This window comes from Ostreococcus lucimarinus, chromosome 2 (genome assembly GCF_000092065.1).
Source record: "Ostreococcus lucimarinus CCE9901 chromosome 2, complete sequence".
Classification (NCBI taxonomy): Eukaryota; Viridiplantae; Chlorophyta; class Mamiellophyceae; order Mamiellales; family Bathycoccaceae; genus Ostreococcus; species Ostreococcus sp. 'lucimarinus'.
This window is the reverse complement of record NC_009356.1, coordinates 478165-505569: the sequence shown is the minus strand read 5'-3', so window position 1 is coordinate 505569 and position 27405 is coordinate 478165. Positions and strand designations below refer to the sequence as shown.

The 27405-nt window shown below is 45.4% G+C and overlaps 15 protein-coding genes across 15 annotated transcripts; 7 read left to right on the top strand and 8 right to left on the bottom strand.

The window, feature by feature from the left end:
- Positions 1 to 467: 467 nt before the first annotated feature.
- AgbP (ATP/GTP-binding protein, putative) lies at positions 468 to 1766 on the top strand (the record flags this gene model as incomplete). The annotated part of the gene is made up of 1 exon (XM_001416374.1): positions 468 to 1766. The coding sequence occupies one exon, from the start codon at positions 468 to 470 to the stop codon at positions 1764 to 1766; it is 1299 nt and encodes a 432-aa protein (XP_001416411.1).
- Positions 1767 to 2020: 254 nt separating this feature from the next.
- On the top strand, positions 2021 to 4539 carry Osp3 (orphan protein; the record flags this gene model as incomplete). Its single annotated transcript, XM_001416373.1, has 5 exons — positions 2021 to 3215; positions 3498 to 4033; positions 4081 to 4356; positions 4411 to 4471; positions 4520 to 4539. The coding sequence occupies 5 exons, from the start codon at positions 2021 to 2023 to the stop codon at positions 4537 to 4539; spliced, it is 2088 nt and encodes a 695-aa protein (XP_001416410.1).
- Positions 4540 to 4567: 28 nt separating this feature from the next.
- CopG (Coatomer gamma subunit) lies at positions 4568 to 7174 on the bottom strand (the record flags this gene model as incomplete). Its single annotated transcript, XM_001416128.1, has 1 exon — positions 4568 to 7174. One exon carries the CDS (start codon positions 7172 to 7174, stop codon positions 4568 to 4570), a length of 2607 nt encoding a protein of 868 aa, XP_001416165.1.
- Positions 7175 to 7504: 330 nt separating this feature from the next.
- PanB (ketopantoate hydroxymethyltransferase) lies at positions 7505 to 8534 on the bottom strand (the record flags this gene model as incomplete). The annotated part of the gene is made up of 2 exons (XM_001416127.1): positions 7505 to 8296; positions 8343 to 8534. The coding sequence occupies 2 exons, from the start codon at positions 8532 to 8534 to the stop codon at positions 7505 to 7507; spliced, it is 984 nt and encodes a 327-aa protein (XP_001416164.1).
- A 391-nt stretch (positions 8535 to 8925) lies between these two features.
- IpdH (inosine 5'-phosphate dehydrogenase) lies at positions 8926 to 10648 on the top strand (the record flags this gene model as incomplete). The annotated part of the gene is made up of 5 exons (XM_001416372.1): positions 8926 to 8971; positions 9028 to 9092; positions 9148 to 9220; positions 9273 to 9343; positions 9395 to 10648. 5 exons carry the CDS (start codon positions 8926 to 8928, stop codon positions 10646 to 10648), a joined length of 1509 nt encoding a protein of 502 aa, XP_001416409.1.
- A 482-nt stretch (positions 10649 to 11130) lies between these two features.
- Osp2 (Orfan protein) lies at positions 11131 to 11376 on the bottom strand (the record flags this gene model as incomplete). The annotated part of the gene is made up of 1 exon (XM_001416126.1): positions 11131 to 11376. The coding sequence occupies one exon, from the start codon at positions 11374 to 11376 to the stop codon at positions 11131 to 11133; it is 246 nt and encodes an 81-aa protein (XP_001416163.1).
- Positions 11377 to 11748: 372 nt separating this feature from the next.
- TraS4 (transposase-like protein) lies at positions 11749 to 12639 on the bottom strand (the record flags this gene model as incomplete). Its single annotated transcript, XM_001416125.1, has 1 exon — positions 11749 to 12639. The coding sequence occupies one exon, from the start codon at positions 12637 to 12639 to the stop codon at positions 11749 to 11751; it is 891 nt and encodes a 296-aa protein (XP_001416162.1).
- A 212-nt stretch (positions 12640 to 12851) lies between these two features.
- Positions 12852 to 13148, top strand: OSTLU_30064 (predicted protein; the record flags this gene model as incomplete). Its single annotated transcript, XM_001416371.1, has 1 exon — positions 12852 to 13148. One exon carries the CDS (start codon positions 12852 to 12854, stop codon positions 13146 to 13148), a length of 297 nt encoding a protein of 98 aa, XP_001416408.1.
- Positions 13149 to 13249: 101 nt separating this feature from the next.
- Positions 13250 to 16369, bottom strand: Tho2 (transcription & nuclear export THO-TREX component protein Tho2-like protein; the record flags this gene model as incomplete). The annotated part of the gene is made up of 1 exon (XM_001416124.1): positions 13250 to 16369. The coding sequence occupies one exon, from the start codon at positions 16367 to 16369 to the stop codon at positions 13250 to 13252; it is 3120 nt and encodes a 1039-aa protein (XP_001416161.1).
- A 337-nt stretch (positions 16370 to 16706) lies between these two features.
- ArbK (armadillo/beta-catenin repeat protein) lies at positions 16707 to 18537 on the top strand (the record flags this gene model as incomplete). The annotated part of the gene is made up of 9 exons (XM_001416370.1): positions 16707 to 16721; positions 16769 to 17189; positions 17241 to 17395; positions 17443 to 17623; positions 17674 to 17732; positions 17781 to 17849; positions 17901 to 18045; positions 18097 to 18293; positions 18346 to 18537. 9 exons carry the CDS (start codon positions 16707 to 16709, stop codon positions 18535 to 18537), a joined length of 1434 nt encoding a protein of 477 aa, XP_001416407.1.
- An 8-nt stretch (positions 18538 to 18545) lies between these two features.
- On the bottom strand, positions 18546 to 19805 carry YchF (Nucleic acid binding GTPase, translation factor, putative; the record flags this gene model as incomplete). The annotated part of the gene is made up of 1 exon (XM_001416123.1): positions 18546 to 19805. The coding sequence occupies one exon, from the start codon at positions 19803 to 19805 to the stop codon at positions 18546 to 18548; it is 1260 nt and encodes a 419-aa protein (XP_001416160.1).
- A 427-nt stretch (positions 19806 to 20232) lies between these two features.
- On the top strand, positions 20233 to 20794 carry Rwp1 (RWP-RK domain-containing protein; the record flags this gene model as incomplete). The annotated part of the gene is made up of 5 exons (XM_001416369.1): positions 20233 to 20247; positions 20297 to 20419; positions 20469 to 20555; positions 20607 to 20708; positions 20756 to 20794. 5 exons carry the CDS (start codon positions 20233 to 20235, stop codon positions 20792 to 20794), a joined length of 366 nt encoding a protein of 121 aa, XP_001416406.1.
- Positions 20795 to 20851: 57 nt separating this feature from the next.
- Positions 20852 to 22487, bottom strand: His8 (Histidinol-phosphate aminotransferase, chloroplast precursor, probable; the record flags this gene model as incomplete). The annotated part of the gene is made up of 9 exons (XM_001416122.1): positions 20852 to 21020; positions 21074 to 21180; positions 21230 to 21363; positions 21412 to 21705; positions 21756 to 21855; positions 21904 to 21960; positions 22018 to 22097; positions 22146 to 22217; positions 22271 to 22487. The coding sequence occupies 9 exons, from the start codon at positions 22485 to 22487 to the stop codon at positions 20852 to 20854; spliced, it is 1230 nt and encodes a 409-aa protein (XP_001416159.1).
- Positions 22488 to 22780: 293 nt separating this feature from the next.
- Positions 22781 to 26361, top strand: Acr2 (DNA-directed RNA polymerase I polypeptide 2; the record flags this gene model as incomplete). Its single annotated transcript, XM_001416368.1, has 4 exons — positions 22781 to 22859; positions 22909 to 25896; positions 25939 to 26071; positions 26124 to 26361. 4 exons carry the CDS (start codon positions 22781 to 22783, stop codon positions 26359 to 26361), a joined length of 3438 nt encoding a protein of 1145 aa, XP_001416405.1.
- A 65-nt stretch (positions 26362 to 26426) lies between these two features.
- Tl30 (thylakoid lumenal 30 kDa protein, probable) lies at positions 26427 to 27344 on the bottom strand (the record flags this gene model as incomplete). Its single annotated transcript, XM_001416121.1, has 3 exons — positions 26427 to 26729; positions 26791 to 27057; positions 27111 to 27344. 3 exons carry the CDS (start codon positions 27342 to 27344, stop codon positions 26427 to 26429), a joined length of 804 nt encoding a protein of 267 aa, XP_001416158.1.
- Positions 27345 to 27405: the final 61 nt, after the last annotated feature.

The following is a 27405-nucleotide window of genomic DNA, read 5'->3' as shown; positions in this document are numbered from 1 at the left end:
TCTTACACGCAACTTGCAAAACTTAGCTCCCAAAACACTTTCCCCCACAAACGTGCACAATTACGCTTCTCGAGTTAGAGGTGAAGCGGTGCGTACAATACTCGCTACAGATTGTATCAGATCGCCTTCTACTCCAAGAGTCCCAAGAGTTGGCAGCGCAAAGTGTTACATGCAGGGTGACTCGAAAAAGTAAAAACACTGTACAGAAATGGCGGTCTCTGAATCTGGCGTTTCCGACTTGAGCTTGTTGTCACCGAGATTCAGAAATTCAGTTATACTTCATAGGAGGACGTCGCTTGACGGCGGCCGTGAGTATACTAGAATTGCAAGTTGCTAATGCGTTTAATATTGTTCGACTCTTTCACTCAAGATTTGGTTCGTGTTAACTAACGCGTTGTTCTCGGTTCCCGACAAAACGTCTGGCGGTTGTTGGTCTTCCTCTCTTCCTCTCTTCCTCTCTTCCTCTCATGCGAGACTTTCAGCACGTGGGTTGCTCCAATTCAGAGGGTAAAAAGGATAATGCCACTACACTACTTCGAGAAGCATATTCCTTATGCACGACCGTTTCGACGCTCAAACGTTCTTTGCTGAAGGACGACTCCAAAGCTCAAGGCAAATTTAGCGCTGGACTGGAACTTCTCAAAACACAACTGCAAAAAGTTCAGTCTCGTGCGAGAGGACAAGATTACACCACCGTCTGTCTCATCGGTCGCTCTGGTAGTGGGAAGACGCATCTACTGAATTGGCTACTACGGCACGATTTTGACTCTAAAGTTGAGCCTGCCCTGACGGAACAAAAAATGAAAGAAAGTTTGACAGTAACTGTGCTTGATTCTTTCGATGAAAGTATTTACTGGACCCCGCAGTTATTTCATCTTGGGTCTTCGCTAGGTACAAGTGACAACAGATTACCTCAGTTCTATCCACAACTCGACAAGCAAGATGTCAGCGCCGGTATATTGCCGGAGGGAGACATGCTTTGCACTACAAAAGTACCTATTCACGTATTCTATGGTAACCATGCAAGAATAACTTTTGCCTACGCTTCGCCCGCCCAAGTTGACAATGAACTCAAGAAGTTATTAGCGGCTCGTAATTTACAGAGGTCTCAGAGACAGCACGAGCTTTTGTATCTTGAAGGTGTCATCAGTGGTACAGTAGGATCCAAAAGTAACTTCTGTCCGTCTTTGATTTCAAACAAAGATGAACGTCTTCAGCGAGCACTTTCCATGCTAGGATTTCCCTCCTCTTTTGATATCACCGAGCTAACGGACGATGATGTTCTATTGCCAGAACACGTTATGGCAACTCTGGGGCGCGTTTTTACCTGTAGTTTAAAAAATTGCACATCATTTCAAGATCTCGTATACATCAAGAATGTTCTGCATAGCGTGACATGTGGTAACCACTCGCGCTGGGGACTTCTGAATTTTATATCACTCGAGATCCCGAGCACTCGCTTGAAATCAGGTGTCGAAATTGTTGATTTGCCAGGTTTTGAAGGGGAGCTATTTGACGATTCCTGTCATATTAAGAAAATCATCGGATGCACGACACGTTTGATTCACGTGTGTGATGAAAGGAAACTCGACGGTGACTTCTCAAAACTTTTTACGGAACAGTTCCTTCATAGAATGATACGAGAAGAAGATGAATTTCGACTCGTGAGTGTTTGCAATAAACGGTACCAGAAAGCTGCTGACGATATTTCCACCGAAAGTTTACTTAAGGTAAAGTCACGTGGCTTAGATTTCAACATATCTTAACCCACTTTAGGCACGTGTCAATGAGTTCGTCAATCTCAGTCGTTCAATATCCAACAATAACGTTTTTTGTGATGTTGATGAATATGTTCGCCGTCAGTGTAGATTCTGCGTCATCCATATTGGTTCTAGCGAGCCAATGGATGCTGAAGAAAGCATGAATTTCGCGCTCAGTCGTAATGTTGAATTTGGCAGGTAAGTCTGGCACCTCACTTGTCAGAGCTACTGTTGACATATTTTGAAGATCAAGGATGACGATGAATACAACTCAGAAAGATTTTGATGAACTTAAATATCTATTCGTTAGCTACTTACTAAGTACGATCAAGAACTTAAGGTCAGCATCTCAAGCTTCGTCCTCTTACACGGCGATCCGTGATAAACCCTCAAATCTTGTGGCAGTACTCGAGAGGATGAGCATCTCTTTGGCGAAGAATTTCGACGAGTTCTTCACACATCTACAAGAAAGGTATCCTGTGGTTCGTTATCTTTCTCAGGAAAACAGCGACCATACATGGTTGACCAGGCTTCCTGCACGCACCGTAGAGCATGAAGAATACATTAGCTTGAACAAAAGCGTTGACTTCGTGCAAGTTCAATCAGTAAATAGAATTGTTTGGGCCCATTTGAAAGAGTTTGTAGATGGAGTTTCATGCACGTCTACGATGACTGGTCCTGAATACGGAATCAAATCCATTATTGAGCGACTATGGCTAAATTTTCACACAGCAAGTGTTTTTTGCGAAATGCCGCCTGTAGACCTGCAAGCGAGTTGCTTCCTTTTGTTGCGTTCATTCATATACTTTGATGATACACTGCATGATCTTCTTTCAACTAGGAGAAGTATTTCCAGAGAGGTGCTTCAGCTTGTTCTCTGCATACCAGAGCAGAACGCACTTGATGGTGATGCAACTCACGCTGATTTTATGGAATTGGTTGAGCGTGCTACCGCTCAAGCAGTTACGAGAAGAGTTGCAGATTGTATCAGTAAGTTGAAGGCAGGTGCACAGCGGCTTTGCAATTATTTTCAAGACTTGCTCAAAAAGAAACTGTCGCTGAGAGAAATTGGGAAACCCATTTTTCTTCCAAATTTTTACGTGTCGAGTACGTGGGCACTCCAGGCGATTGAAAACCGAAAGAATTTTTCTATGTATCAAGGTTTGAATGAGATTGTTTATAAGCGGCTATTGAATGAGTTACTTTTGGCTATTTCTGGTATTTGTGTGGCAAGGGGTGAGGCACCGTACATTTGCACAAGCCTTTCGATGGTTGAGTTAGAGTTTATCAAATGCTCGGTGGAAGACCACCTCTCAACTTCATTTAATGTTAGGCCTAGTCTACACGATATTTACTCTACGATCGTTTCAATGCGAAGAGTTTTTGGTAGTTCGCACATGGATTTCTGCTTGGCTCTCAGCCACACGGTGGAGGCGTCGCATGCAAACTTTCCGAGTGTGAATAGTTGTGCATCCATGCCCTGGAACTATGATACCCGTTCGCTCTGTCATCTTGCGATCAAAGTAATACGGACTATTGAATGGCAAAGTTTGCCCAGATTTGATATTCAACCAGCAAAAATTGGCATGTTCACCCTCTTGGGCGAGAAGCTTCTCGAACTTGTACCCGTTCTTCGTATTACTGAAACCAGCACAGTTCACGAAGAAGTGTTGACTCGAACATTAGCGTATCTGCTGAGTCATTGGGGACCCACATACGTAAATTTCTGTTGTGCAGAGCTGTATTATGATCCAGCAAGGACTCCGAAACTAACAGAACGAAGCACCATTATCCATGACGCGCTTGAGTATTTGGAAAGGGAGGTGCTAGCATGCGACACGTTTTTTTCCGAGTGGGGGAGCGACATTTTAGTGTCCTTTTATTTCTTTTCGATTAATGCACAGGGTAGAACAAGAGAGTATTGTTTGCAGGCAACTAAACGTGTTGCTACACATTGGTTACAAATGCACAAAACATTCGATGCTTCAATGTTACCTGAAGATATTCTGTACTCAAACGAAGCTTTGTACGCTCTGAAAAGAATGTCATTCGATATTGGGGGACTTGAAAATTGTATAAGATCTGCTGCACCTCGATGGCACTTATATGACTACATAGGCATTAGTAAGACGACTCCATTGTCCTATGATCTGCTCAATTCAGTCATGATTTGGTCTTTCTTCTTTCGCGGAACAGAGATGAAGGTTGAAGGCATATGTGAAGAGGCCGTTGAAAACATGTGCACTACATCAGTTGAGTCGTTGGAACGTGAGGTAGGGATTTTACTTTCTCTAAAATTCTGTGCATAACATAGAGACAGTCACAACTTACATCATTGAAAGCATTTCAAGAGAAGTGCTATTTCGTAACACACAGAATATTCACAAACACGTCGTGGTGCACCATAAAACCAAAGTTGACGTCCTATGACATCGAGCGGAGGTTTCTTATGTATTACTTACCATACTTACAAGAAGCACAAGATATTGAACTTGTTGGCGAGTTTGTTCAAACTTTGAAATGTCTTGGGCATTCAGAGAATGAAATCATTATTCAACGAGCGATTGAGTATCTATTATCATGCCGACATGAAAGCGTGCGTGATTTAAGATCTTTAACGTGTTTTTCAGCGTCTGAGTAAGTCCTATAGGGAGCATGGGGGGTAGAAGACCAATTCGCACGTGCATACCATACCACCGTCTGTGCCATAGGTAACGGTAAATATTTCTCATTCCCAACTCGTTTCATCGTTTTCCCAGGCGCGATCATAGACTCGTAGCTGATTCATAACATCAAACTGATGACACCTAACAAGTGATTACGCTAAGTACTTGGTTACAAAGCTGCGCTTGAGGAGCTCGGCAGGTGACGGTTGCGGTCACGCTCGACTGCGATTCCATACTTAGTGCAATTTTAATGAGTACATGCTCCCCAGTTGACAATTCTGCGGCAAAACACGCGGTGTGCAAAGTTGCATTACGCGTGACAGTTTTCCCAATGCACGGACTGAAGCCAAGCAGTGAAGAAAAATGACTCACAGATTTTTCAACCGTATCATGAGGCAGGACGATATTTGAAAAAGTGTTCTCGACGTAAGATTCACTTTCGCTCCAGACTTGACTGAATTCTTGAACCCGAGCACTACGCATGAAGTCAGTAGCAAGAAGCTCAACATCTTCTATTGAGTACTCATCTTCGTAACCATCATCTTCGAGTGCCCCAGTGATAGGGTCAATCTCTTTCGAAACAAACTTCAACGTACAAGCGAATCTTTCTTCTACCTGTGTGCCGACTTCATGATCGAACACAACAAATGTTGACCCATACGACGTAAGTGGCATAACATTAAGAGGCAGCACAGTCGGCTCTAAGAGCCCACTTGTACCCAACGCCTCCATAGCGACAGTCACATTTGTCAATGCTTGCTCTTTGATAGTGTTGCTGCAAATGAATTCGAAGACGATATGACTATCAAAGATGTGCTTGACACACGATATTTTGTATTCAGTTTCGTCTTCTGTCAGATCAATTTTCATAGAGCTCTTGAAAACGTCGCCACACGTTGCAAAATATGGCACTGAAGCTATATTTGAGTATGAGATGTCAGAAATCACGTGTTCTTGTTCGAGAACCGAAGCGCTATTAGTAGACTCACTGTTTGCCGAACTTGAAGTGACGATAGTCTGCAGATCAATAGGTTCATCTGAGTTTGACTGGCAGTATTTGAGTAACACATTTTCGAAAGCTTCAGTTGTGTGTGTTGTAAGGGATCCAGCTTTCTGAGCAGATGCCTTCTCAAGGAGTGCAATTGATGCGCACGCTCGATCTCGAACTTCATCATCACTATCGAAAAGACAGCGGCGCAAAAGTACTAAGACACGTCCCTTTAACATCTCGCAATGCACAGCGATGCTCGCCATTGCCGAAATAGAGGCCGCTCGAATGGAAGGATTCTCAAGAATCACCCTATTGTAGATGTATCTCAGATACTTTCCAGGATCAGTCGTGTATGGTGTCTCTTTTCCGAGTAAATACAGCACTTCGCATGAAAGCTGCGTGTATTCACAGTCTTCAATGAACTCTGATAGATAAGAAAGTGAAAGTTCCTTTGCCTCTGGTATTGCGTTAAATAGTTGCACAATAGATCGCACGATTGATTGTTTGTACTCGAACCCTCCTTCTTCGCGCAAATACGTGGACAAGAATGATAGCAAAATGCGATACTTATGGGCACATCGTATACACGTTATTCGCACTGCCTCTATTATCATTATCTTGAACTCGTCTTGAATCTCTGACATAAACGAATGAATGCGAGCTAACAGACGTTCAACCGCAGCATCGCCGCCTGTCTTCAACAATGTGGTTATGGCCAGAGTAGCTATTGACTTGTTCTCGTCAGATATGAGATTTTCGATATCAGCGTTGCAGTTTGATATCAGATCTGGGAATAGAAAAGCCAATTTATTGATAACTCTCATCGCGGCAAAGCGTGAACTTGGTTTCGGTGACGATAGCAGGAGCTGGAGAACGTTCACAACCGACACCAATTGGTGCGCTTCCAAGTCATGTTGAGACGTGATTGCACGTATGCTTTCAAAGACGACAATTTCTGATTTATGCCTCATGCAGCTCTGTAGAAACGTGTGCAGTGGAGCCACAGTATCTTCCGCACTGTCTTTAATCACTTCTGAAACATACCTGATAAGCAAACACTGTGCTAACGGGGATCTAAGTTGTGTTCGGGTCAATTGCGCGACTAGCTTGTTGATTGAGAGTCTATCGAATTTACGAATCTCGTACAGAAGCCCCAAGGCATGAAACTGTACCTCAGGAGAAGACGAATTGACTGCCTCTTGGATTTCGCTGCTCCATCGGCGCACGATATCAACATCTGCAAGTGACAAATGCGTTGCTGATATCAAGGCAGCAGAAGACACGGCATCACTCCGGTCAACTATCGCTTGTTTCAGGTAACGCTCGATCTGGCCTAGTATTGCTGAGTCCGCTATGCAACAAAGAACACGAATCGCGTTGGCTCGGTATAGATCAACTTTACTGTTCATATCTTTCATCAACGATGAAGTAACGATAATAACTTCGTCAGAGGTTGGACAAATCTCCTTTATGATGAGATAGAGCATCCTTCTGAGATTGTTATTTTTCGACTGAAACAACTTTGTTACTGAAAAGAAGATCTCTGTTATCTCTGTTTTTGTGAAAAACTCCCCTTGAACATGCAGGTATAGAAGCTTTGTGATCACCTGTTGGCATTTACGTGCATCCAACTGTGGATCGTTGAAACAACGAGCTTCTTGCAGTACTATGCCTTTTTCTATTCCCCAAAATGGAGAAAGCTCTTCGACTGAATCCTCATCTCTCTTCCTGTTAAAATCTGCGATCGGAGAAGTCATTAATTTCTCCCCTGAGAGCGATGCTACTTTCAGTGTTGTTTGAACTGTACGATGAGGTAGTGTCGCGGATCTGCCGCCTCTTCGACCGGAACTACACGGGGAAACGCGTCTTCTCCCGCGCCACGTTGCGACGAACAGAGCGCGAGCGACGGGTTGGAGTTCAAGTTTGCAGGCTGAGCGCTGATTCAATTTAGCATGGGAAGCTATAAGAATTAGTTCTCGTTCCAGCGTGTAATATACATAGTATATGTGGGCGGGGGGAATTAATTTTTACACAAAAAATGGTAGCCATCGGAACCAGTTCAACTAACGTCACGCTTTTCTTTTGCTCTACGTGATTTGCTCAAAACCCTGCCTCTTGAGCATTTCTGCGAAGTGCTGAAGTTCATCTTGTTGCATAGTATAAGGAGAAAACGCTGCGCCAGGAAAAATTTTATTCTCAACTTCTGCCTTGAAGGAGCACAGTGCAGAACGTGCAACCATACCAAGTTGTGCATATTGCTTGCAGAATTTTGGAGCAACATTTGAATGATGAGGATGCTCAGTCAAGCCCAGAAGATCATGATATACGAGAATCTGCCCACTGGTGTGCTGCCCAGCCCCTATACCTATGGTGGGAATATTGATGACACGTGTAATAGCCGAAGCAACTGCCTCCGGTACGCACTCTATAACTATAGCAAAACACCCGGCATCTTCTAAGCTAATCGCATGTTCCACCAATTGCATCGCGTCGACTGCTTTCTGGCCCTGTGGCTTGAAACCTCCCAAAACATTCACAGACTGCGGAGTTAGGCCGACGTGACCCATGACAGGGATTCCAGCGTTTTTAATTGCTCTAACGACACGAAGCCTAGGTTCTATGGCACCTTCAAGTTTGACTGCGTCCGCAAGGCCTTCTTTTATCAACATCAAGGCAGAACGCACGGCGTAGTCCGTACTCTCTTCGTAACTGCCAAAAGGTAAATCGCTCACTACCATAGCACGCTGTACTGCCCTCTTTACAGCTTTTGTATGCGTGATCATGTCATTCAGTGTGATAGGCAACGTTGTTTCATGCCCGTGCACAACCATCGCTGCAGAATCTCCAACTAAAACCACGTCAATGCCTGCACTATCAACCTATAATTGCTTAGTTTCGGCTTGTCTGAACGAGTACTGAACTTACCTGCTTCGCACTCGGGTAGTCATATGCAGTGACGGCGGTAATAGGCTTCGATGATTGGTACTTCTTGCGCAGTTCTCCTAGGGTGAAGCGAGTCTCGGTTTTGAATGGCGCTGCTGACTTCTGAGAGAAGCAACGAAAATAGCGACAGCTGTGAGCTTTCCTCGCGACGCTCCTCGTTGCCTGAAAAAGCATTTAACGAGGAAGAGTGCACTCACAACCGTAATGTAATTGTAAGTGATCAGAAGTTCCGCAAACGTACAGCTTACAGTTTGGCGAACTACCGAAGTATGCGACTAGTCTTCGTCTCGCCACGGTTGTGCTTTATGCGGGTGCCGGCACTTCAGGAGACGGGTCCTCTAGTCCAAGTGTCTGCTCAAGAAACAACTCGCTCGAACGGAGATACCAGTAATAACTTTATTATACGAACGATTAGTGTAGCTCTGTATTTCACCCCCAACGGGTTGAACACGTCGCGCGGTCCCCGGCATAGGTGCGCGCGCGCTGCGTCGCTGCGTCGTATCATATCACTTCTTATCACTACTGTTCGTTTTCATTCCTCATCTGCGTCTGAAATCGTATCGTCATGGCTTCCCTCGATGGCTTCCCCGGCGAGGCTCTTTTCAACCAGGGTAAGTGAAGCCGAAGTGTGTTTCGACTCTTCGCGGCTTACCAATTTCATGACTAGGATTTTGCTACACATACGATGATGTTATCTTCCATCCTGGTTTCATCGATTTTGCGGCTGACCAGGTACGTTTGATCGTTCGGCACGCACTTAACAGCAACTTGATTCAAACACCCACAGGTTGATCTCTCAACACGAGTGAGTAGAAATGTGTCGATCCGAACGCCAATGGTGAGCTCTCCGATGGATACAGGTTGGTCGCAACTATATCTTTACGATTTACAAGGCTTAATGGATTTATACAGTCACCGAGTCTGATATGGCCATCGCAATGGCTGAGGCTGGAGGGATGGGTTTCCTTCACTACAACATGGCGGTACGACAGTCCAACGCATTTTTTACGTCTCTAACTTATGATTCGTCGTAGATGGAATCTCAACTTGAACATGCGAAGATAGTCAAGTCGCATAGACCCGGATACGTCGCAAATCCGGCAGTTCTGCGCCCAAGTGCAACACTTCGAGATTTGGACGAGTTGCGCGCAGCTCGAGGTTTCAGCTCAGTTTGCATCAGTGAAAGTGGAACTTGTGGTAGTGCTCTACTCGGTTTAGTAACTACTCGTGACGCTGAACTTGTGCGCGATCGCAACACCTTACTTTCTGAAGTCATGACTTCCGTCGACGACCTGGTGCTCGGTTCTACCGAGAAGAGTGCACAAGAGAACGAGCAAATTCTTCTTGAGAGTAAAAGGGGAAAGCTACCCATCGTAGATGCAAAGCGATATTTGATTGGCTTGTTGACGCGAGCGACCATAAAAGATAGGTTAAATAGACCACCAAGTGGAGTTCCTTCTATCGATAAACATGGTCGTTTGCTGTGTGGGGCCGCCATCGGAACGCGAGACGCCGATCGTGTCCGCGCTAAATATCTCGCAGATGCTGGAGTGGATGCCATCATTCTGGATTCATCTCAAGGCGATTCTATTTATCAGCTAGAAATGATCAAGTACTTGAAAAACGAGCTTCCGCACGTGGATGTAATCGCTGGAAATGTTGTCACACAGAATCAGGCTCGACGTCTACTCGAAGTTGGCGCTGACGGGCTTCGCGTTGGTATGGGTTCCGGCAGTATATGTACAACACAAGAAGTATGTGCCGTTGGTCGAGGACAGGCGACAGCCGTTTACAAGGTGGGGCAAATAGCTAAAGAGTTCAATGTTCCTATCATCGCCGATGGAGGCATCCAAAACAGTGGCCACATTGTCAAAGCGTTGGCGCTTGGGGCTAGTGTCGCCATGTGTGGTTCTATGTTTTCGGGTACCACAGAAGCACCAGGACAATACTTCTATCAAGACGGCGTCCGCGTAAAAAAGTATCGTGGAATGGGTAGCCTTGACGCTATGAAGAAGGGGAGCGATTCTCGCTATCTGAGCGAATCTGGGCACCTGAAGATTGCTCAAGGTGTATCTGGTACGGTTCGAGACAAGGGCTCTGTGAAAACTATGATTCCGTATCTCGTGCACGGTGTCAAGCAAGGTTTTCAAGATCTCGGAGCGGATTCACTTACAAAAGCGCATCAGATTTTAGCTAGTGGAACGATGACGATGGAGGCGCGAACTGGCGCAGCTCAGCGAGAGGGCGGTATACATGACATGCACAGCTATACTAAGGTGCCTTGGTAGCTGTGCACTTCTGGAGTACCGTTTTTGTACTCTTTGCTCATCATTCCGATAATTTACAGCTTTTTCCATATAAGGCAAAGTCTTTCTTTCTCTTCGTGTGTTCTCAAGGATAACATGTTCAAACATGGGCCATACTAGGCGAAAACTTTCTCTTGAATGAAGGTTTCGGTCATGAAAAGAGTCATTACCTTGTAAAGCGCATAAGTTCTTTTTAATTCCCCTTTTCCCTATTCACAAAATTGGTGTGCGTTGCTAAGAAATCAGAACTGACTAACCTCTACTGCAGCCGCAGATACTTGTCCAGTGAACGTGTGAAGAATATGTGAAACAACGCCGCCTTTCGTAGATTAATTTCGTGAGCGATTCCTGACCATCAGAACGACGTACTTGCGTGTACAGATACTTTACCAGCATAGGCAACTACTTTATGACGAAAACAACTCACCAAGGTAACGTATAGGGCGAGCGCAACCTACAAATCTTTAGAGCGTGGATAAGTGAAACAGTGGAGAGTCATCAACCTTGACGAAGGATATCAACCCCTGTGAAGATCGCCCAGTGAAAATTGTCAAATGGTTTACTTTGTCGTAAGGACTAAAGCACACGCTAACGAGCCCCCCAGCCACGTTGTAGCGTATGAAACCCGAGTATCGGTGTGGACCCATTTCCCAGAGGCTGTCGGTCGTCACAAATTTGGACACACTTCTCAGCTTCCAAACGCCGTCCATTTCTCTCAAAGATTGATCAGGAGTGACGAAGTATACGTCCGACAAACGAGGGGAAACGCCACGTGACCTGTCCGTAACGCACCGTAGTTTTAAAGATGAGTACACGATCACATGTGACATATTTAATGATATAAACGCCGATATAATTTGAGGAATTGGAAGTCTAACTGAGAAACGGGGTTCGTACGCACTTCCGATGGCACGCACGTATTAGGGACGTGGCAAGTAATATATACTGATACTACCTCCATTCGGAAAGTAATGAGACGGTTCGTGATTCGTGAAATCGTGAGGGGGTCTTTTTTCCGCGTTTTTTTTCTTGAGTTACAACTCGAGGAAAATCGAGGGGGTCGCAACTTTTGCAACATAAATTTATCGTGGGAGAGAAGAAGGGAGTGAGGCATGCAGACCTTCGTAGTCCAAAGTGCGCGCCACCGGATCGTCTGTATCGTCCGAATCTAAGAAAATATCGACAAAAATGGGTTCCTCGTGCTTGATACCGTGCGGTAGCTTGTAATCGTTCGTTCCGTTGGCGTCGAGGATGCATTTAGTGACTGCGGTTTTGACATCCCAGCACCTCTCAAGTCTCTCGCGGTCATGGTATTCATGGTATTGCTCCAATCTTCTCGCCACGTCTGTTGCGCTGAGGCAAGGTACATAACGCTCGCACACTTGGCGCCAGCCGGCTGATTTACAAGAACTATACACAGCTGTACACGACACGCGCTTACCTGTTTTTTCCGTGAACCGCTTCGCCAGCGATTCCCACGTGAAGTAACCTTTGAGCTCTTCCGACAGGCACTCGAGCGTGTGCATGTCCTCCTCCGTCAATGCGCGTGGGCGCCCACTTCTGGGTCGAGACTGGACGCTCTCCTCCGTTCGCCACCGATTTAAGATCTTGTATCCATGAGACTTGCTTATTCCCCATTCCTTGCATACGTCTGCTACCGAGGCTTGTCCGCAACGCGTCGCAAAGTGCATGCACTTCGCGAAAGCGGCTCTCTCCGTGTCGCTCAGTTCCCGTCCATCGCGCGCGCGCACGCCGCTTGGAGCCTTGAACGGACTCAACAGAGGGCCGGGAACTATGCGCGAGGGTGTTTCCTTACGCTTCCGCAGCCTCGCGCTCTTCGGTCGCGTACGCGCGTCGCCGTGAACCTCCAACTTCGTCCGTCGACGCGCGCGATTCGAACTTGATGGCGTGCGCTCCTCGTCGCTCCCTCGGCGCTCAGTGCCTCGGTTTAGCACACCAAGCGGCCAAATCATGTGAAACTTAGCGTGCGAGCTCTCCGTCGCACCCCGGGTCCATTAGTGACGTCCGCGCGCGCGCTGACGCGCGGAGCACGCGCGTAGAGAGTTTCTTCGTCGATGGGCGGACATGCGTAGAGAAAAGGACAAAACCCTAAGAGGGGTGAAAATTTAGCTAAATCGCTCTCGAACTTTTGCAACTTTTTTCGCATTTTCCTATCATTTTGTAAATGAAGCAAAATGGAAATCATCATGCATCGGCGATTTTACGCACATTCACACAGGGGAACTTGCGCCAGCGTACGGGAAATTTCAACAGCTTTCTAGCCATGTACGGCACGCCTCGATATCCTGTGACATCGCGTATAACAAGGCTCATTCTCATTACTTTCCGAATGGAGGTAGTATCATATGATATGATACGTATGCAAGCGCACGGTGCTGGAGGCGCTGCTGTGAGAACACTTACGAGAGAAACCTTGGTTTCGATAGCAAGTTGCGTACCGTCGGCGTGTGTGATCATTTGATGGTAAACCACTAAATTTAGGTCTAGAGTTGTTTGCGTCGATAGCTCAAAATTAGCATCATTCAGCATTACCACGATATGGTTGGTGCGAGTCGTGTCCTGTCAACTCTGACTTGCACTGTCGTCCTCGGGTGGAACACATTTCCAACTTGCCCGTTTTAAATTCAGAAGTGATAGGTATCTGTTCGATATTGTTTTGATGTCGTCCCTCTTGTCCCTCATACTGATTCTTTTGACTTGGCTGTAGATATAGTTGCCTAAAAGTTCAGTGACAGGAAATGTATCAACGATTGCTATTAGAGAGCTCAACGAATTGGCGACTTCCATGTAGTCTTCGTTCTGTAGATTACGCAGGATGCCTTTCGTCAACCTATGCTCCCATTTGTACAGAACCCTCAAGTAGTCTTTGAAACTTGCTTCGACACTGCTCTGATTCAAGCAATTACGAAATTCAGAGCGCTGCCAGCACTCTCTCTTATATACATCACACGCTCTCCAACGTGTGAGCTGAGCCATACCACTCGTCAAGAAAGTAGCAAAAAATTTGTTTTCAAATTCACTGCAAGCATAGATGAGATATGATACGTTACGGAATAGTGTATCGTAATACTGAATAAAACTGAAGGAATCTGTGTCACTTCGACCAACAAGCTCCACAAAATTTGAGCAATACAACGCATCAGCGTGTGAGATTTTGCACCTTGGTAGTACACATGTTTCCAAAATGACACTCGCAGGAGACAAATTATCCGCAGTCTGCACCCAGGTTGAGTTCTTTCTCAGAATACACTGTGTACCTCTGGAAACATGTTCAATAAGTTGTTGCAGCTCTACGTTTAAACTCTCGGCCAGTTCGTCGTGAACAACATTACTAGGCAATTGAGTAACTTGATCAAACGTTGACGATGCAGTTGAACCATATTTCACAGTCCGCGCGCGCGCTTTTGCATACAGCTCTTTGGGTACGTAAACATCCTCGAGATTGAGCGACCAAAAAGTGAGGTAGAATTCTGGCGATACCAATCCCCAAAGCTCGTCAGAATGGAGACTTGCCTTAACATCTCTGCTTAGTTTCTTCCAGTATTGATTGTGACTTTCAGCAAGGGAGCTGCTTGTATCCAGAGATGAAAATAGTGTTTGCCGAAGAATTGGACGATACAAATGGAAAACGACAGCAGCATCAAGTTGGTGTTCACACAGAAGAGATTGGATCTCTGGCAGCGAGTTCTTGAGCTCTGCTACACTGTAAGCTGTGTGAAGAAACGAAATATACTGCAATAGAACAACGTGACATTCATCAAAAAGTTGACCCAAAAATTTCATTTGAGCACTTGCCGTCTTCAGAACAATTCGTTGGCGACATTTCGCTATTGCTAATAGTAATCGAAGCATCATACTCTTCGAAGCGTCCGACCCTTCAATTGCTGTGCGTAAACGCAAAATTCCTTTCATCCGTCGTTTTGAGTCAGTGCTCGTAGAGTTCTCGTGAAGTCCTCGAAGTTTTTCTCCAGCCGCCATTCTTTGAATCTCAAGCGAACTGACATCCTTCAAGATTTCGATACCAGTCAATTTCGATATAAGATCCTTTAATATCAATAAATCCAACACTTCACCTTCGTCTAATTTTTTCAAAATGTACCGCAATAGGTCATTAAGTTCAATGTCATGGTATTGTCTGAGCAATGTTCCAGAAAAAGAACACAAAGCAGAAAACCATAGCGAAAAGTTTTGGCCATCTTCTTTGAGTTTGGATTTTGTCTCGGTAAAATGTTCGAGGACAGAAAAGGTCAAAGTATCGAAAGTTAGTGCGGTGCAGTATTTCAAAGCTTGCACGATCGGTGCAATCATGTTTGGATACGCCTGAACCTGTTGCAGTACTGCTTTCGTCACCGTTAAAGGGTGACAAAGTGCGAGCTTACCAAGTTTACGGCCGAGCTCTTTTGCATTTTGATTTGACAATCTTCGTAAGATCCTCATTATTGATTTATCGGCTGAACTCTTTATCTGAGTCAGTCGAGTGCTACACGTGACAAACATGGCGTGTTTGTATATTTTTCCGCGTGATGCAAGCGGAAGTTGATGGACAACTTTCCAGATGTATTCACATATTAAAGGATTCGGCCTCAGAAGTGGTAATCCTGGTAGCAAACACTTTGCAATAGCAGGTTCGATCAATTTCAAATGCTCTCTTTTATTCGCGACAACTCTTTGGAAGTACTTAAGAAGTTCAGTCGTTAGAGCTGCATCACAGCATACATTTGGTCCAAGAAAGAAGACGATGCGGAGAATAGATTCCAATTTCTGGTTCTCGTCATGTTTTTCCTTCTCGTCATGTATTCTCTTTTTAAGTTGCTCACACATTTTCGCCCGAAGTTTCGGCAGGGCATGAGTACCACAACCCAGTCTGATGATCCTTTCGACCGACGCTTGAATAGGCAACAAACCGGCTTTACTTCCAGTCGATTCCAGAAACAAAAACTTTGGCTCATCAGAGTATAACTCGTCTACGGGCGATACACCTTGCAAGCTTCGGGCTTTATCATACAGAGATCGGTCAACTGGGAGCAGGTAAGGATACAGTCTACCGATTTCAGTGTTCTCTTTTTCAGCAGCGATTTTCAGCTCGAACTGGGCGATTTTGTGTCGTCGTTTGAAATCGGCGCACCTTGTCAAGCGAAACCCTATTATATCGCTTAAATGAGTACTAGATTCCAACGATGTTGCAAAAGCATCGCCGTGTTTGGAGTCAGCAAGTTCTCTGACTGAGTCAAAGACTAAATCGAACACCCGGAGAGGGTTTAGCTTGAAAAGGCCCATAAGAGTGTGGCTTTCGACGATCAATTTCGAGTGACGTCTTCCTGACGTCGTGAGCGAATCCATTCTAAGTGTTGACAGCGCTCGTGCATAACCTTCGAGATTTTCTGCAAGTAAATCCGATTTCGGTAGTTGGTACGTGATCTTCGTGTTCGTTCTCAACTCTTTTCTGGACCAGGAACCGATGCTTAATCGCTGTGCTTCTATGAAATTTGTGTCTGCATTCAGCAAAAGCCCATTGACCATCGCATGATCCGCATGTATCTCGTTCTGAAGGGTCAACGGATCGACACTGAGCGCCGAGCTTTCCGCGGCACTCAAGCGCACCCAAAAGTAATCATCTGAATTACTGGGGTCATCGCGTGAAATTTGCATGAGAGATGCAAAGCGATCATCTGTGTTCGACATTTACTGCCGTCCTTGGTGAGCACAGCGTCCCCCGACACGAAGTAGTCCAGCGACTATGGGTAACTGCTTCGGTTTTCTGTTTTCGCGGAGTGGTTTCATCTGTCAAATTGTCGACTGAACTTTATTTATCTTAGAGCGTATGAAGGCTAGAAAGCGGGAGACGAGACTGCAGAGTGGTGCAAAGACAAACTGGACGGCGAAGCGCCGAGCGCCCTAGTTTGAAGACGCACAGTTTCAAGTTTAACAAAAATCCAGCGCGCGCGGTGAGTTTCAACTGTTACGTTTTCACCTAGGTCGCGAGCAATAGTCTTAAATCTAGCGAAAGCGACCGAATGTGATGCGTCTCTCACAGGTCGGTCATGAGCCTGTTTTTGGGTATTTTGTTCAACCGACCTACAGGAAGCATACGATGAAGCTGTTACTTCGTACGTAGAAAACTTCGGAATGGATGCGACTACAGCCCAGATTGAAGCTAGAGAGGAGTTTGCCTTGCAGGGCTTCGATATTTCAAGCATTGCGACAAGCTTATCACAAGTCAACTGCAATACTTTCACAGCAGTTGTGCAAACTTTTCTGACTTCGATCTGTCCTCTTGCTGAGATAGAAGATGAAACCTGGGGAAATAGTGAAGAAGACAAGCTCACGTCTGCGATCGTCTCATTCGAATCATATTTGTCAGATCAGTCTGTTTTCCGTCCAAACATCGTCGACTTCGCTTGCACTGCTGGTCAAAGAGAAATCATAGAAATTCTTCTAAAATTTTGCTGCAAAACAACTTTGGCTCAAACACTACGCGACCGCGCTCTAAATTGTTTAACAGGTGCGTGTAAAAGTTTTTTTCGTATTTTTTGTCTCATTCGTACCTACACAGCGATGATGATCATACACGAGAACCGACGTCTAGTCTTGAAAAGTGCCGCATTCCTCACTTTACTGGAATGCCGAACGTTGTCGACTTCCTTGTGCTCTTTCTTAGCAAGTGTCACGAAGGAGCACGGTGATGCGAAAATAATTTTGATGAAGACCGTACGTTACTTTTCGCTCTTCATTGAACAAGACTCAAGAGATGCCAGGAGCGCACGCTCACCATCCTCACTGAAGCATTTGGTGCCTCTGATGTAGTCTTGATGCGGGCGATTTGTGAACTCTTCTCCGCGATTTTAATCGACGATGACAGAGAGAGTTCAACAAGCAATAAATATAGACATGCGCTTATATTACACGAGCATGGATTGTTGGCGAAAGTTAATGACGGTATGTAGTAATTTCCGTCCCTGTGAAATCAGCAATCTGAGGAACCGCAGCTATTCTCCAACAAGTACAGTCGAGTCAGCTTGAGACATCTGTGGTCTTATTCAAGCTAGTAAGTAAAGCTTCCCTATGCAAGAATCTTGTTTCACAGCATATGCAGTTTTCTCACCTGTTGACAAGCGAGAAGATATGTAGGAGCGTGCCAGAAGATGTTTTAAGTAGTTTACTGGTATGTGAATTTGATGTTGTGTCGATGTCAAATTTTGTCATGTCCACACAGGCAATAATATCTCGTCGAAGGGACGCAGTATTACTGAACCATTGCTGCAGATGCGTTCGGCGCCTTATATTGTCCGACTCGCGCAAAGAAATCCTGCTAAAGTTCGACGTTATCAAAACTTTTGTCTCCTTAATGACGTGCGAAGGTGAGCGGTTTACTACTCTATCGCATTGTATCTGAGTGTAAATTACCCCAGTAAGTTCAGTGCGTGAGAACTCGATCAGTATTTTGGCGGCTTTGGCGCTTCGGAATGTAGAAGTTTCTAATGAATTGAGAGCAAATGGTGGGGTCGATCAGCTGTTAGAGTTGATGCCACAGGAAACTTGTGGTAAAGTTCTTCGTCAATGCTGTATTCTCATCAGGAATATTGCGGTTAGAAATCAGGATACCAGGGTATGAACATCATTGTTTTACCTTCTTATTTTTTAAAAGTAGCATATACTAGGATTATCTCGTGGCCAATAATGTGACAGCTCAACTCCACGACCTGAAGGCTTTGCATCCGAGGTCATGTATTGATGTTGGAAGTGCGGCACTGCGCGATTTAGGTTGCGATGACTACGGTCGTGGCTGGGTGCCAAGAACATTGGTCATGGGCACAGATGGATCGATTATAAATTCTAGTGACTTGAACTAGTAGCTAAGCTATGCGTTGACCTTGAAAACTATCACATCACCTTCCTGAACAACGTAGTCTTTGCCTTCCAGTTGCCAAACTCCCTTTTCTTTGGCCCCTGCAAATCCTCCACTTGTCACAAAGTCATCATAATGAACCGTCTCAGCCTTTATGAACCCTTTTTCGAAATCTGTATGTATTACAGCTGCTGCTTGTGGAGCCGTAAAGCCTCTCTTTATCGTCCACGCGCGCGTTTCTTTTTCGCCTGTTGTAAAATATGTCAGCAAGTTGAGTTGCCTATACGCGACTTCAATTAGTTCTTTTGTGCCATCACTCTCCACTCCGATGCAAGAAAGAAAGTCATCGCGCTCTTCTTGCGTTAAATCTTTCAACTCTGCGGCAACCTGTGCCGAAACAGCGCAAAGTCCAGCTTCTGAGTCGGTCGCAAGCTTGGATAAGGCCTGGAAATGGACGTTAGTAGCCCCATTTGTTGGAAGATCACCTTCTGGTAGGTTGGCAGCATATATACAAGGTTTTGCCGTCAAGAGATTGAGTTCTTTAATTACGAAAAGTTCGTCTTCGTTAAGTTTGAGTTGTCTTACTTGTTTACCGTCTTCAAGCTGCGTAAGAATGTTTGAAAGTATTTCAATCTCAGTTTCAGCCGTCTGCCCATCGATGTGCACCTTGCCTTTACTTTTACGCACTTTATCTATGCGTTTTTGAATCTGGCTCATATCAGACAATGCAAGCTCTGAATTTATGATTGCTGCATCTCTCTTCGGATCAACACTTCCGTTCACGTGAACAATGTTATCATCATCAAAACAACGCACGACGTGAATGATGGCGTCGCACTCGCGAATGTTTGCAAGGAATTTGTTACCCAAACCTTGGCCTTCTGACGCTCCTTCCACGAGTCCGGCGATGTCGACGATCTCGACCGCAGTTGGCACAATATTTTTCGTTCCTGATATCCGGGCCAAAACATCTAGGCGGCCGTCCAACACCGGCACAGTCCCAAAGTTAGGCTCGATTGTACAAAAGGGGAAGTTAGCTGCCTGCGCTCGACTGTTCTCGACCAATGCGTTGAAAAGTGTACTCTTGCCGACGTTGGGAAGTCCAACTATACCAGTTTTTAGGGATGCTCGGCAGTTTGAGTGCAAAGTGCGTGAGCGTGCAGGGCCAAAACTTTTCGTACGAAGGGTTAACTTGCCGCTTAAGAACCAGCCGTCACCTCGAAGCGCCACCGAACTTCTCAACGTTGTATGTGCGAACTTCTGTGCCAGCATGTCGAGATTCGTTCAGTTCCTTTTACTATGCTGCAGGTTTTCGCGCACCCCTCTCGTTATTTTGAGCGGTATTTTGAGGTCGACGGGCTGTGTGAGGATCGGGTTACAAGTGCTGAAGTGTCCGAACCAGTCGATTTGACTGCCTGGTGTTTCGCCCGATTATACGGCTCGAAGCATTGGACGCGCAATTATTGCTATCGTATGTTCCATCAGGATGTAGCTGTAAGCACGCACGTATTAATCCTACAATTGTACAATGAAAATTATCCGGTTATCAGACCGAAAGTATATCCGGACCATGATAGAGCTTCAAGCGTTTACGCGAGCGACGCTCGTGTAACGCTCGCCGAGCGTTACGAAATGCTTCGAGGAGATCGAAAGGAATACTGCGAGGAACACTACGAGGCGTGGAGATATCACGCATCAAATGACATCCAAGCAGGTGCGCAACGATGTCGTATCACCGATTCACTTCACTCAGAAATAGGTAGCAATTGATAAGTATGTATGCCGTTCTCAAAATTGAAGACGCCGCAAAAGAGTTGGGAATGGGGACGACTGCTCTTAAAAAGAGGTGTCGACAATACGGTATACATCGCTGGCCGCACCGACAGGTACTTTAAACCTTGTACATGTCGAATATGCCGTATGAATAAGCCGTAGTTGAAGAGTTTAGACAACCTCATTGATGCACTAGAGAAGCTCACAGATGACAGTACAGGTGACAGTACAGACGCCAGTTGCATAGAGGTGCGATTTTTTTACGATACTCATGAAGGAGGTTTTCCATGTTTGTTTCAGACCGCCATAATGCAGTTAAAATATCACAGGCAGAGGATAGCAAAAGATCCGTGCTATAAGATACCTCAAAGCGTGTTTCGTCTCCGCCAAGCACAGTTCAAGGTGGTGACTTCTCTATAAAACTAACTCAGCTCTAAAAAGTTCATTAGGACAAACATAGGCGAACGAAGGAAGTGAATTGTGTTTAAATACTTTCGTCTTTCAGAGATATTTTAATATTCTACGGTCCTCTTACTCCTATTCAATCAAAGTTTGATTGAAGCTAGTGCGGACACCACTGCATCTGTATCTTCTGGTCTACCAACTGAAATCCGTATGCAGTCGGCGATTTCTTTCGGAGAAGAGTAGTGCCTAATGACAACACCGCGTTCAAGCAAACATGCTTTCACGTACTCGGCGCTCATTCTTTTGACCCTGGGACAAAAAATTACAACAAGTTTTGCGCGCTGAAGTAAGCAACTGCTCACCTGCAAAGAATAAAATTCGATTCTGATGTAAACGGTTCAAGAAAGTCGAACTCAGATAGTAACCCAAACATCCGAGCCCTCTCGAACACAATTTTATCGCGTACTTCCTGAACTAACATGTCAAAACTATCATTTGCGTCGATCGATGACTCGTACCTGCAAGTAAGAAGGATTTGACAACGCTGCCAGCGCAGCTGTCTCAGCGATAGCAGACACATTATATGGTTGCTTTACTCGCCATATATATTCGATCAGATCGGACGGAAAAGCGCCGTAGCCTACCCGAAGACCTGTGATTATGCGTCAGTAAAAATTCGAAACACATCTGAGCAATCCACCTGCTAACGCAGCCCGCTTACTGAAAGTTCGAAGAACGATCAAGTTCTTGCGGCTCGGCACTTGTGTTATGTAACTCTTCGCACTGGCGAATTCGATGTATGCCTCATCCAGCACGACCAGTATTGGAAGACGAAGCAGGCGGAGGAGATCGTCTTCCTCAATAAGACTACCGTCTGGATTATTTGGAGATGTCAGAAACAGAAGCTTCGGGCTGTGAGTCTTCACGGCAGCTTCAATCGCCTCGACATCTATCTTGAATGAGAGCCCACGGCATATATCGATCACGTCACCAGCTGGGGTAGCTTTGAGCATAGTGTGAATATAAGTCATTAGTTTCACGCACCGTTAATGTTGCAATCGAAAGAGTACATTCCAAAAGTTGGTGGTGTATTGATTATTTTATCACCTGGCTCCAGAACCACTCTTAACAGTAAATCAATTAGCTATGGAATTGGGTTATAAATAGCACTTATCGCCAGATATCGTCCCACCTCATCAGCACCACAACCAACTAATAAATTTTCTGTCGGAACTGCGCATTCGGCTGCCTAAGAAGTGGAAAATCAAACCGGTATATCTTTTCAAAGTAAATTAGGTCCACTTACGAGTGCTGCTCGCAACCGTCTCGACTCAGGATCCGGGTATATGTGAGGATATTTGATGTCCCGAAGTGCATCGTACACATCTGAGGATTACTCAACGTTTCTGAATGTCTGATGTCAAAATCAAGTACCTGGCGGCGGACCATACGGATTTTCGTTCGCATCTAGTTTGACTATTTCTGTGATAGGGCGCTGGAGTTTTTCTAGACTCGAGTTAAGGACAAAGAATTGAGAGGAACTTCCAAAAAGCACTGACCCGAAAGCACTTCGAAGGGAACAATAGGAGTGTATGGTTGCAGATCTAAAATATGCTTCCGCACGAAATTCGATGAGCTGATATCGCCAGAAGAGCTTTGGAGTCTTGAGCATAAACGACTGGCGGAATGATTTTTCCTGGACGTATGAGTCTTGTGCTGCGACCGGCTACAACTTAGACCTTTGAAGTTTCTAATGGAACCAACGTGCGAGATCATGAGCGGTACCCTTTTCGAAGCTTTGAACCTCGAAGTGAGCCCCAGGCTTCTACGTTTGCCGGCGAGAAACCTTTTGTCGTTTTATTCGCGAACATCGTCCTCTGGAATCATGTATTATATCTCGACATCAAATATAGATGTCTATATTTCAACAACACTTAAAGACTTTAACTATTACAGATACAATTAACCCTATCAGATATCACATGGTAATGGCACATGTCGTTCGTCAAAAGGAGAAGGTGAGGGGCAGGCGGCGGCGGCAGAACACACGCGGAAGAACGCACGCTGGAATGCGTTTCTTGAACGCCTCTGTACGCCGTGGAAGATTGTTGCGTATACACCACACCATCCTACACGAGTTCGACAATCGTTCTGTAGCGAAAGAGGATGCGTAACGCAAACTCGCCAGAAATAACAGGCGACTCGGTTCCTTCCGAGGTACCAATAAAGAAGTTGTTTGCTTGTCACGTAGACTCGTTTAATCACCTCACCAATCTGGGATTCGATCAGATATTGCGATGTGTGAAACCTGAAAAGTTCCAACAATCGGCTGGCTGTCCAGAACTCATGCTATGGCTTGAGGACTTGAAATTGGAGTCACTTAAATTTCGCCATCGCATTTCGGGACGCACGGAGAGTCAAAAGACGCCCAGAGGTTGTCGTGAAGGAGGTGAAAGTTACAAGGCGCCACTCTCAGTTCAGTTTTGTTGGCAAATAGATGGAGAAAATGTGCAGAGACGCGTTGTAAATCTCGGAGATTGTCCAGTGATGGTCAAGTCTGATGTTTGCTCGCTCGCACTACTTTCTCCAGCACAACTAGTGGCACGTGGTGAAGAAGCACACGAAGCAGGAGGATATTTCATCATCAATGGTATCGAACGAATGATTCGTATGATCATACAACAACGGAGGCATCATATTCTTGGACTCTGCCGACGAGCTTTTACGAAACGCTCACCTTTGTTTTCTGAGTTCGCTACTGTCATTCGCTGTGTCACTGAGGATGAGCACTCGTCTATAGTTCGCTTGCACTATATGCGAACCGGTGCGCTACGTCTGGCTCTCCAGCATCGACGACAAGAGTTTTTCATACCAGCTGGCATAGTATTACGGGCACTTGCAGTATGCTCTGACGCTGAGATGTATCGGCAAGTGTGCCTGCATTTGCGAAGCGCTGGAACTGATGAAACCTTCATTGAGGACCGTTTGGCTCTACTTCAACGAGAATGTCATGAACTTCAAATACGAACGCAAATGTGTGCGTTATCTTACTTAGGACAGCATTTTCGTACACTTTTAGATCTTTCTTCTGACGAAAGTGATATTTCTGTCGGTGAGCGCTTTCTCGAAGATTTTATTTATGTTCATCTTCAACATAATGGTGACAAATTGTCGTTGCTGATTCTCATGTTGAGTAAGCTTCTGTCGATCGTGACGGGTCGGTGTAGTCCCGACGACCCGGACTCGCTAGTCAATCAAGAAGTCCTGGTGCCCGGCCTCCTCCTTCAAGCTATGATTCGTGAGAAGGTGCGGATAGCTTTCCAGAAGGTAGTGACGCATCTTCGACGCACACAGGGCAGCTGGAGTGAGGAGACTATTTCGCATCTCATCAATGAATCTGGCTCTAGTGATGTAGGGAAAGTAGTGGAATATTTCCTAGCCACCGGGAACTTAGTTAGTCCAACTGGGCTCGGTTTAAGCCAAACAAGTGGTTTTACTATTGTTGCAGAGAAGCTAAATTACTTCAGGTATATTTCACACTTTCGCTCCGTACATAGAGGAGCGTATTTTATGGAACTACGCACGACAACTGTTCGTAAGCTCTTACCCGAATCATGGGGCTTCTTATGCCCAGTACATACCCCAGATGGATCACCTTGTGGTTTACTGAATCATTTGGCAGAGATGTGTGAAATTGTCATGCCTGACACAGATCATGTGTTTCAACAAAAGCGTTTACTGCAGATACACTCGGTACTGGATAGGGCTCTTATTAGTGTAGAACAATATGACTGTGGATACGCGCATGTTCCAGTCGTGCTGGAAGGTTCGTTTGTAGGCTATATCTCGGCAGAAAATGCATCCCATGTGATTTCTGCTCTGAGAGCGTTTAAGGTGACCTTGACAACGTCAGTTTTGCGCATGAGTGAAATCTCTTATATTCATCCCGGTGGTGAACATGGTTTGTTTCCAGGTTTGTATATTTTCTATGGTCCTTCTAGGTTGATGAGACCAGTGAAGCAAGTAGAGAGCATGAAAGTTGAGTTCATCGGTACACTTGAACAAGCCTTCCTTTCTATTTCTGCACATCAAGTAGAAAGTCACAATGCATCATATACGCACGCAGAGATTAGAAACACTTCTGCGCTAAGCTGCGTCGCAAGCTTAACGCCTTGGTCCGACTTCAATCAGAGTCCCCGTAATATGTATCAGTGCCAGATGGCCAAGCAGACGATGGGAACACCAATGCACACTATTTGCTACCGGAGTGATACCAAACTTTACCGTTTACATACTCCGCAGCGACCCTTAGCACTAACATGCACTTACGACAAATATTCGCTAGACGATTATGCGCTTGGCACAAATGCAGTTGTAGCCGTCATTGCATACACTGGATACGACATGGAAGACGCAATGATTGTGAACAAGGGTTCGCTCCATCGCGGTTTCGCACATGCCACATTATACAAAACGCTTGTTGAGGGTATATCAGCAAATGAGACATTAAGTCGGAGGGATAACACCTATACCAGTGAAAATAAGCAGCTCGACGGTACTGGCTCTGTGCAGCTGGGCTCTATTGTTCGGCCAGGCGACACACTTCTAAATTTACACAGCTCAGATGGTGTAACCAAGGGTAGATCGATTCGTCTTCGAGGAACAGACGCAGCGGTAGTAGATAAGGTTGTGCTAACTCAGTCTGTTAAGCAGGCTGCGACGAAGAATGACAAACGTGCTGCTATTACTCTTCGTTATGATAGAAATCCAGTCATAGGGGATAAGTTCAGCAGTCGTCATGGACAAAAGGGCGTTCTCAGCTTCCTGTGGCCAGAAGAAGATATGCCTTTTAGTGACCGCACAGGTCTTCGACCCGACGTTATCATCAATCCGCATGCCTTTCCGTCGCGAATGACTATTGGTATGCTTGTTGAGAGTTTGGCTGCCAAAGCTGGTGCTAGCACAGGAATTTTTGCGGATGCAACTCCTTTCAAGCATAGTGACAAGGAGATTTCACCCACAGAAGAATATGGCAAGTTGCTTCGAGAAAGTGGCTACAATTTCTGTGGTAGTGAACGTTTGGTCAATGGTTGTACAGGTGAGAGCTTCAGTGTTGATATTTTTATTGGTCTCGTGTACTACCAACGTCTGCGCCATATGGTGAGTCTTTTTCATACTTTTCATGGTTCTCTCATTACAAGTAACTAGGTGAGCGATAAATTTCAAGTGCGGTCAACTGGCCCAAACAATCCTCTCACGATGCAGCCGATCAAAGGAAGAAAGTCAGGTGGTGGTATACGTTTCGGTGAAATGGAACGCGATTCACTCCTTGCCCATGGTGTAGCATACTTGGTGAGCTTGTTTGGATTTATTCCGTCGTAAACTCTAACACATTTAGCAGCTGCGTGATAGGTTGCATATCTGCTCAGATAATCGAGATGCTTGGGTTTGTAATATGTGTGGTAGCTTGATAGCCCCTTTGACATGCGTGGCGTCTATCCGTACTGACGAATACTCGTCTCGCAGAACGAGTTGTCGGGTCTGTGATTCAGCACACAAACTTGAACGCATTTCCATTCCACATGTTTTCATTTATCTTACGGCAGAGCTTGCGGCGATGAACATATCAGTACAAGTCAAAGCGAAGTAAATAGGGAGCGCGTTCAAAATTCCAAGCAGTGGATAGTATCTTTGATACTCTTCAGAATTTTGGAGCTAGCCGGAGACAAGTACCTGGAAAGACTTGAGCACTGAAATGTTATTTGATTTACTTTTTCGCCATTGTAACGAGTTGCATGTTATGGCACATATGTAAACTCTTTTATTCCAGGTAGTTGCTGATACCAGACTATGATTTGCAAGTTCGTAGATGTAGTAGGTTCTATCTTTTACTTGAATCTCCTCGGCGCTCAGTATGTTCTCGTCCTGTATGGGATTTCCTAATAGTTCTGGACCAAATCCTTTTATGAAAGCATTCAACGAAACAAGCTCTTTAATATCGATTGTATCCAAGTCACCCTTTTATGTATTGTTTCAGTTTCAATTTGTTTACATCCAAACTTTCAGAAAAAACACTCACCTTGTCTGAAAAACGAAGGATGGGAGCAAGAATTATTTTCAGCTCTCCATCGCTGTCGCTCACAAATTTAGCATCGATTTCTGTACCCGCTGGATCAGCAATGCTCACGGGCGTTTCTCTCCATGACTCATTCGCTTGAAACGAGTAAGGTGTTATTTCACTCCAGCCGACACCATGTCCACCGCTTTTGGCCTCGGGTCGCGTGTACACTCGAAAGCCATTGGTATCGGCCTTGGCGAACCCTGGAACGCGCCCTGCCGTCATTCCCTACGCGATTTTGAGATATGCTCACGGTCTAGGCTCAATCGCTCGATACATACCATGACGGCTTTTGCGGGTAAGGCACGTGTCAGCTGTCCTATCACAAGTGTTGAGGTAACCACGTATCGCCGAGAGACAATACGCTCCATATCTTCAGTCAAATCCAACGACGCTTGGATTTTACGAGCGATGCGAGTGAATCGATTACTGCACGCTTTCCTACCGTTGAACGCGGTGCTGCGCGAAGGGGCTAGTGTTAGGAACGCTGTCCGCTGAGTAATACGCACATTCATGTTCACAGTAAAAGTTACTAACGGTTGCAAGTATCAACTTATCTCAATCGAGATTACGTAC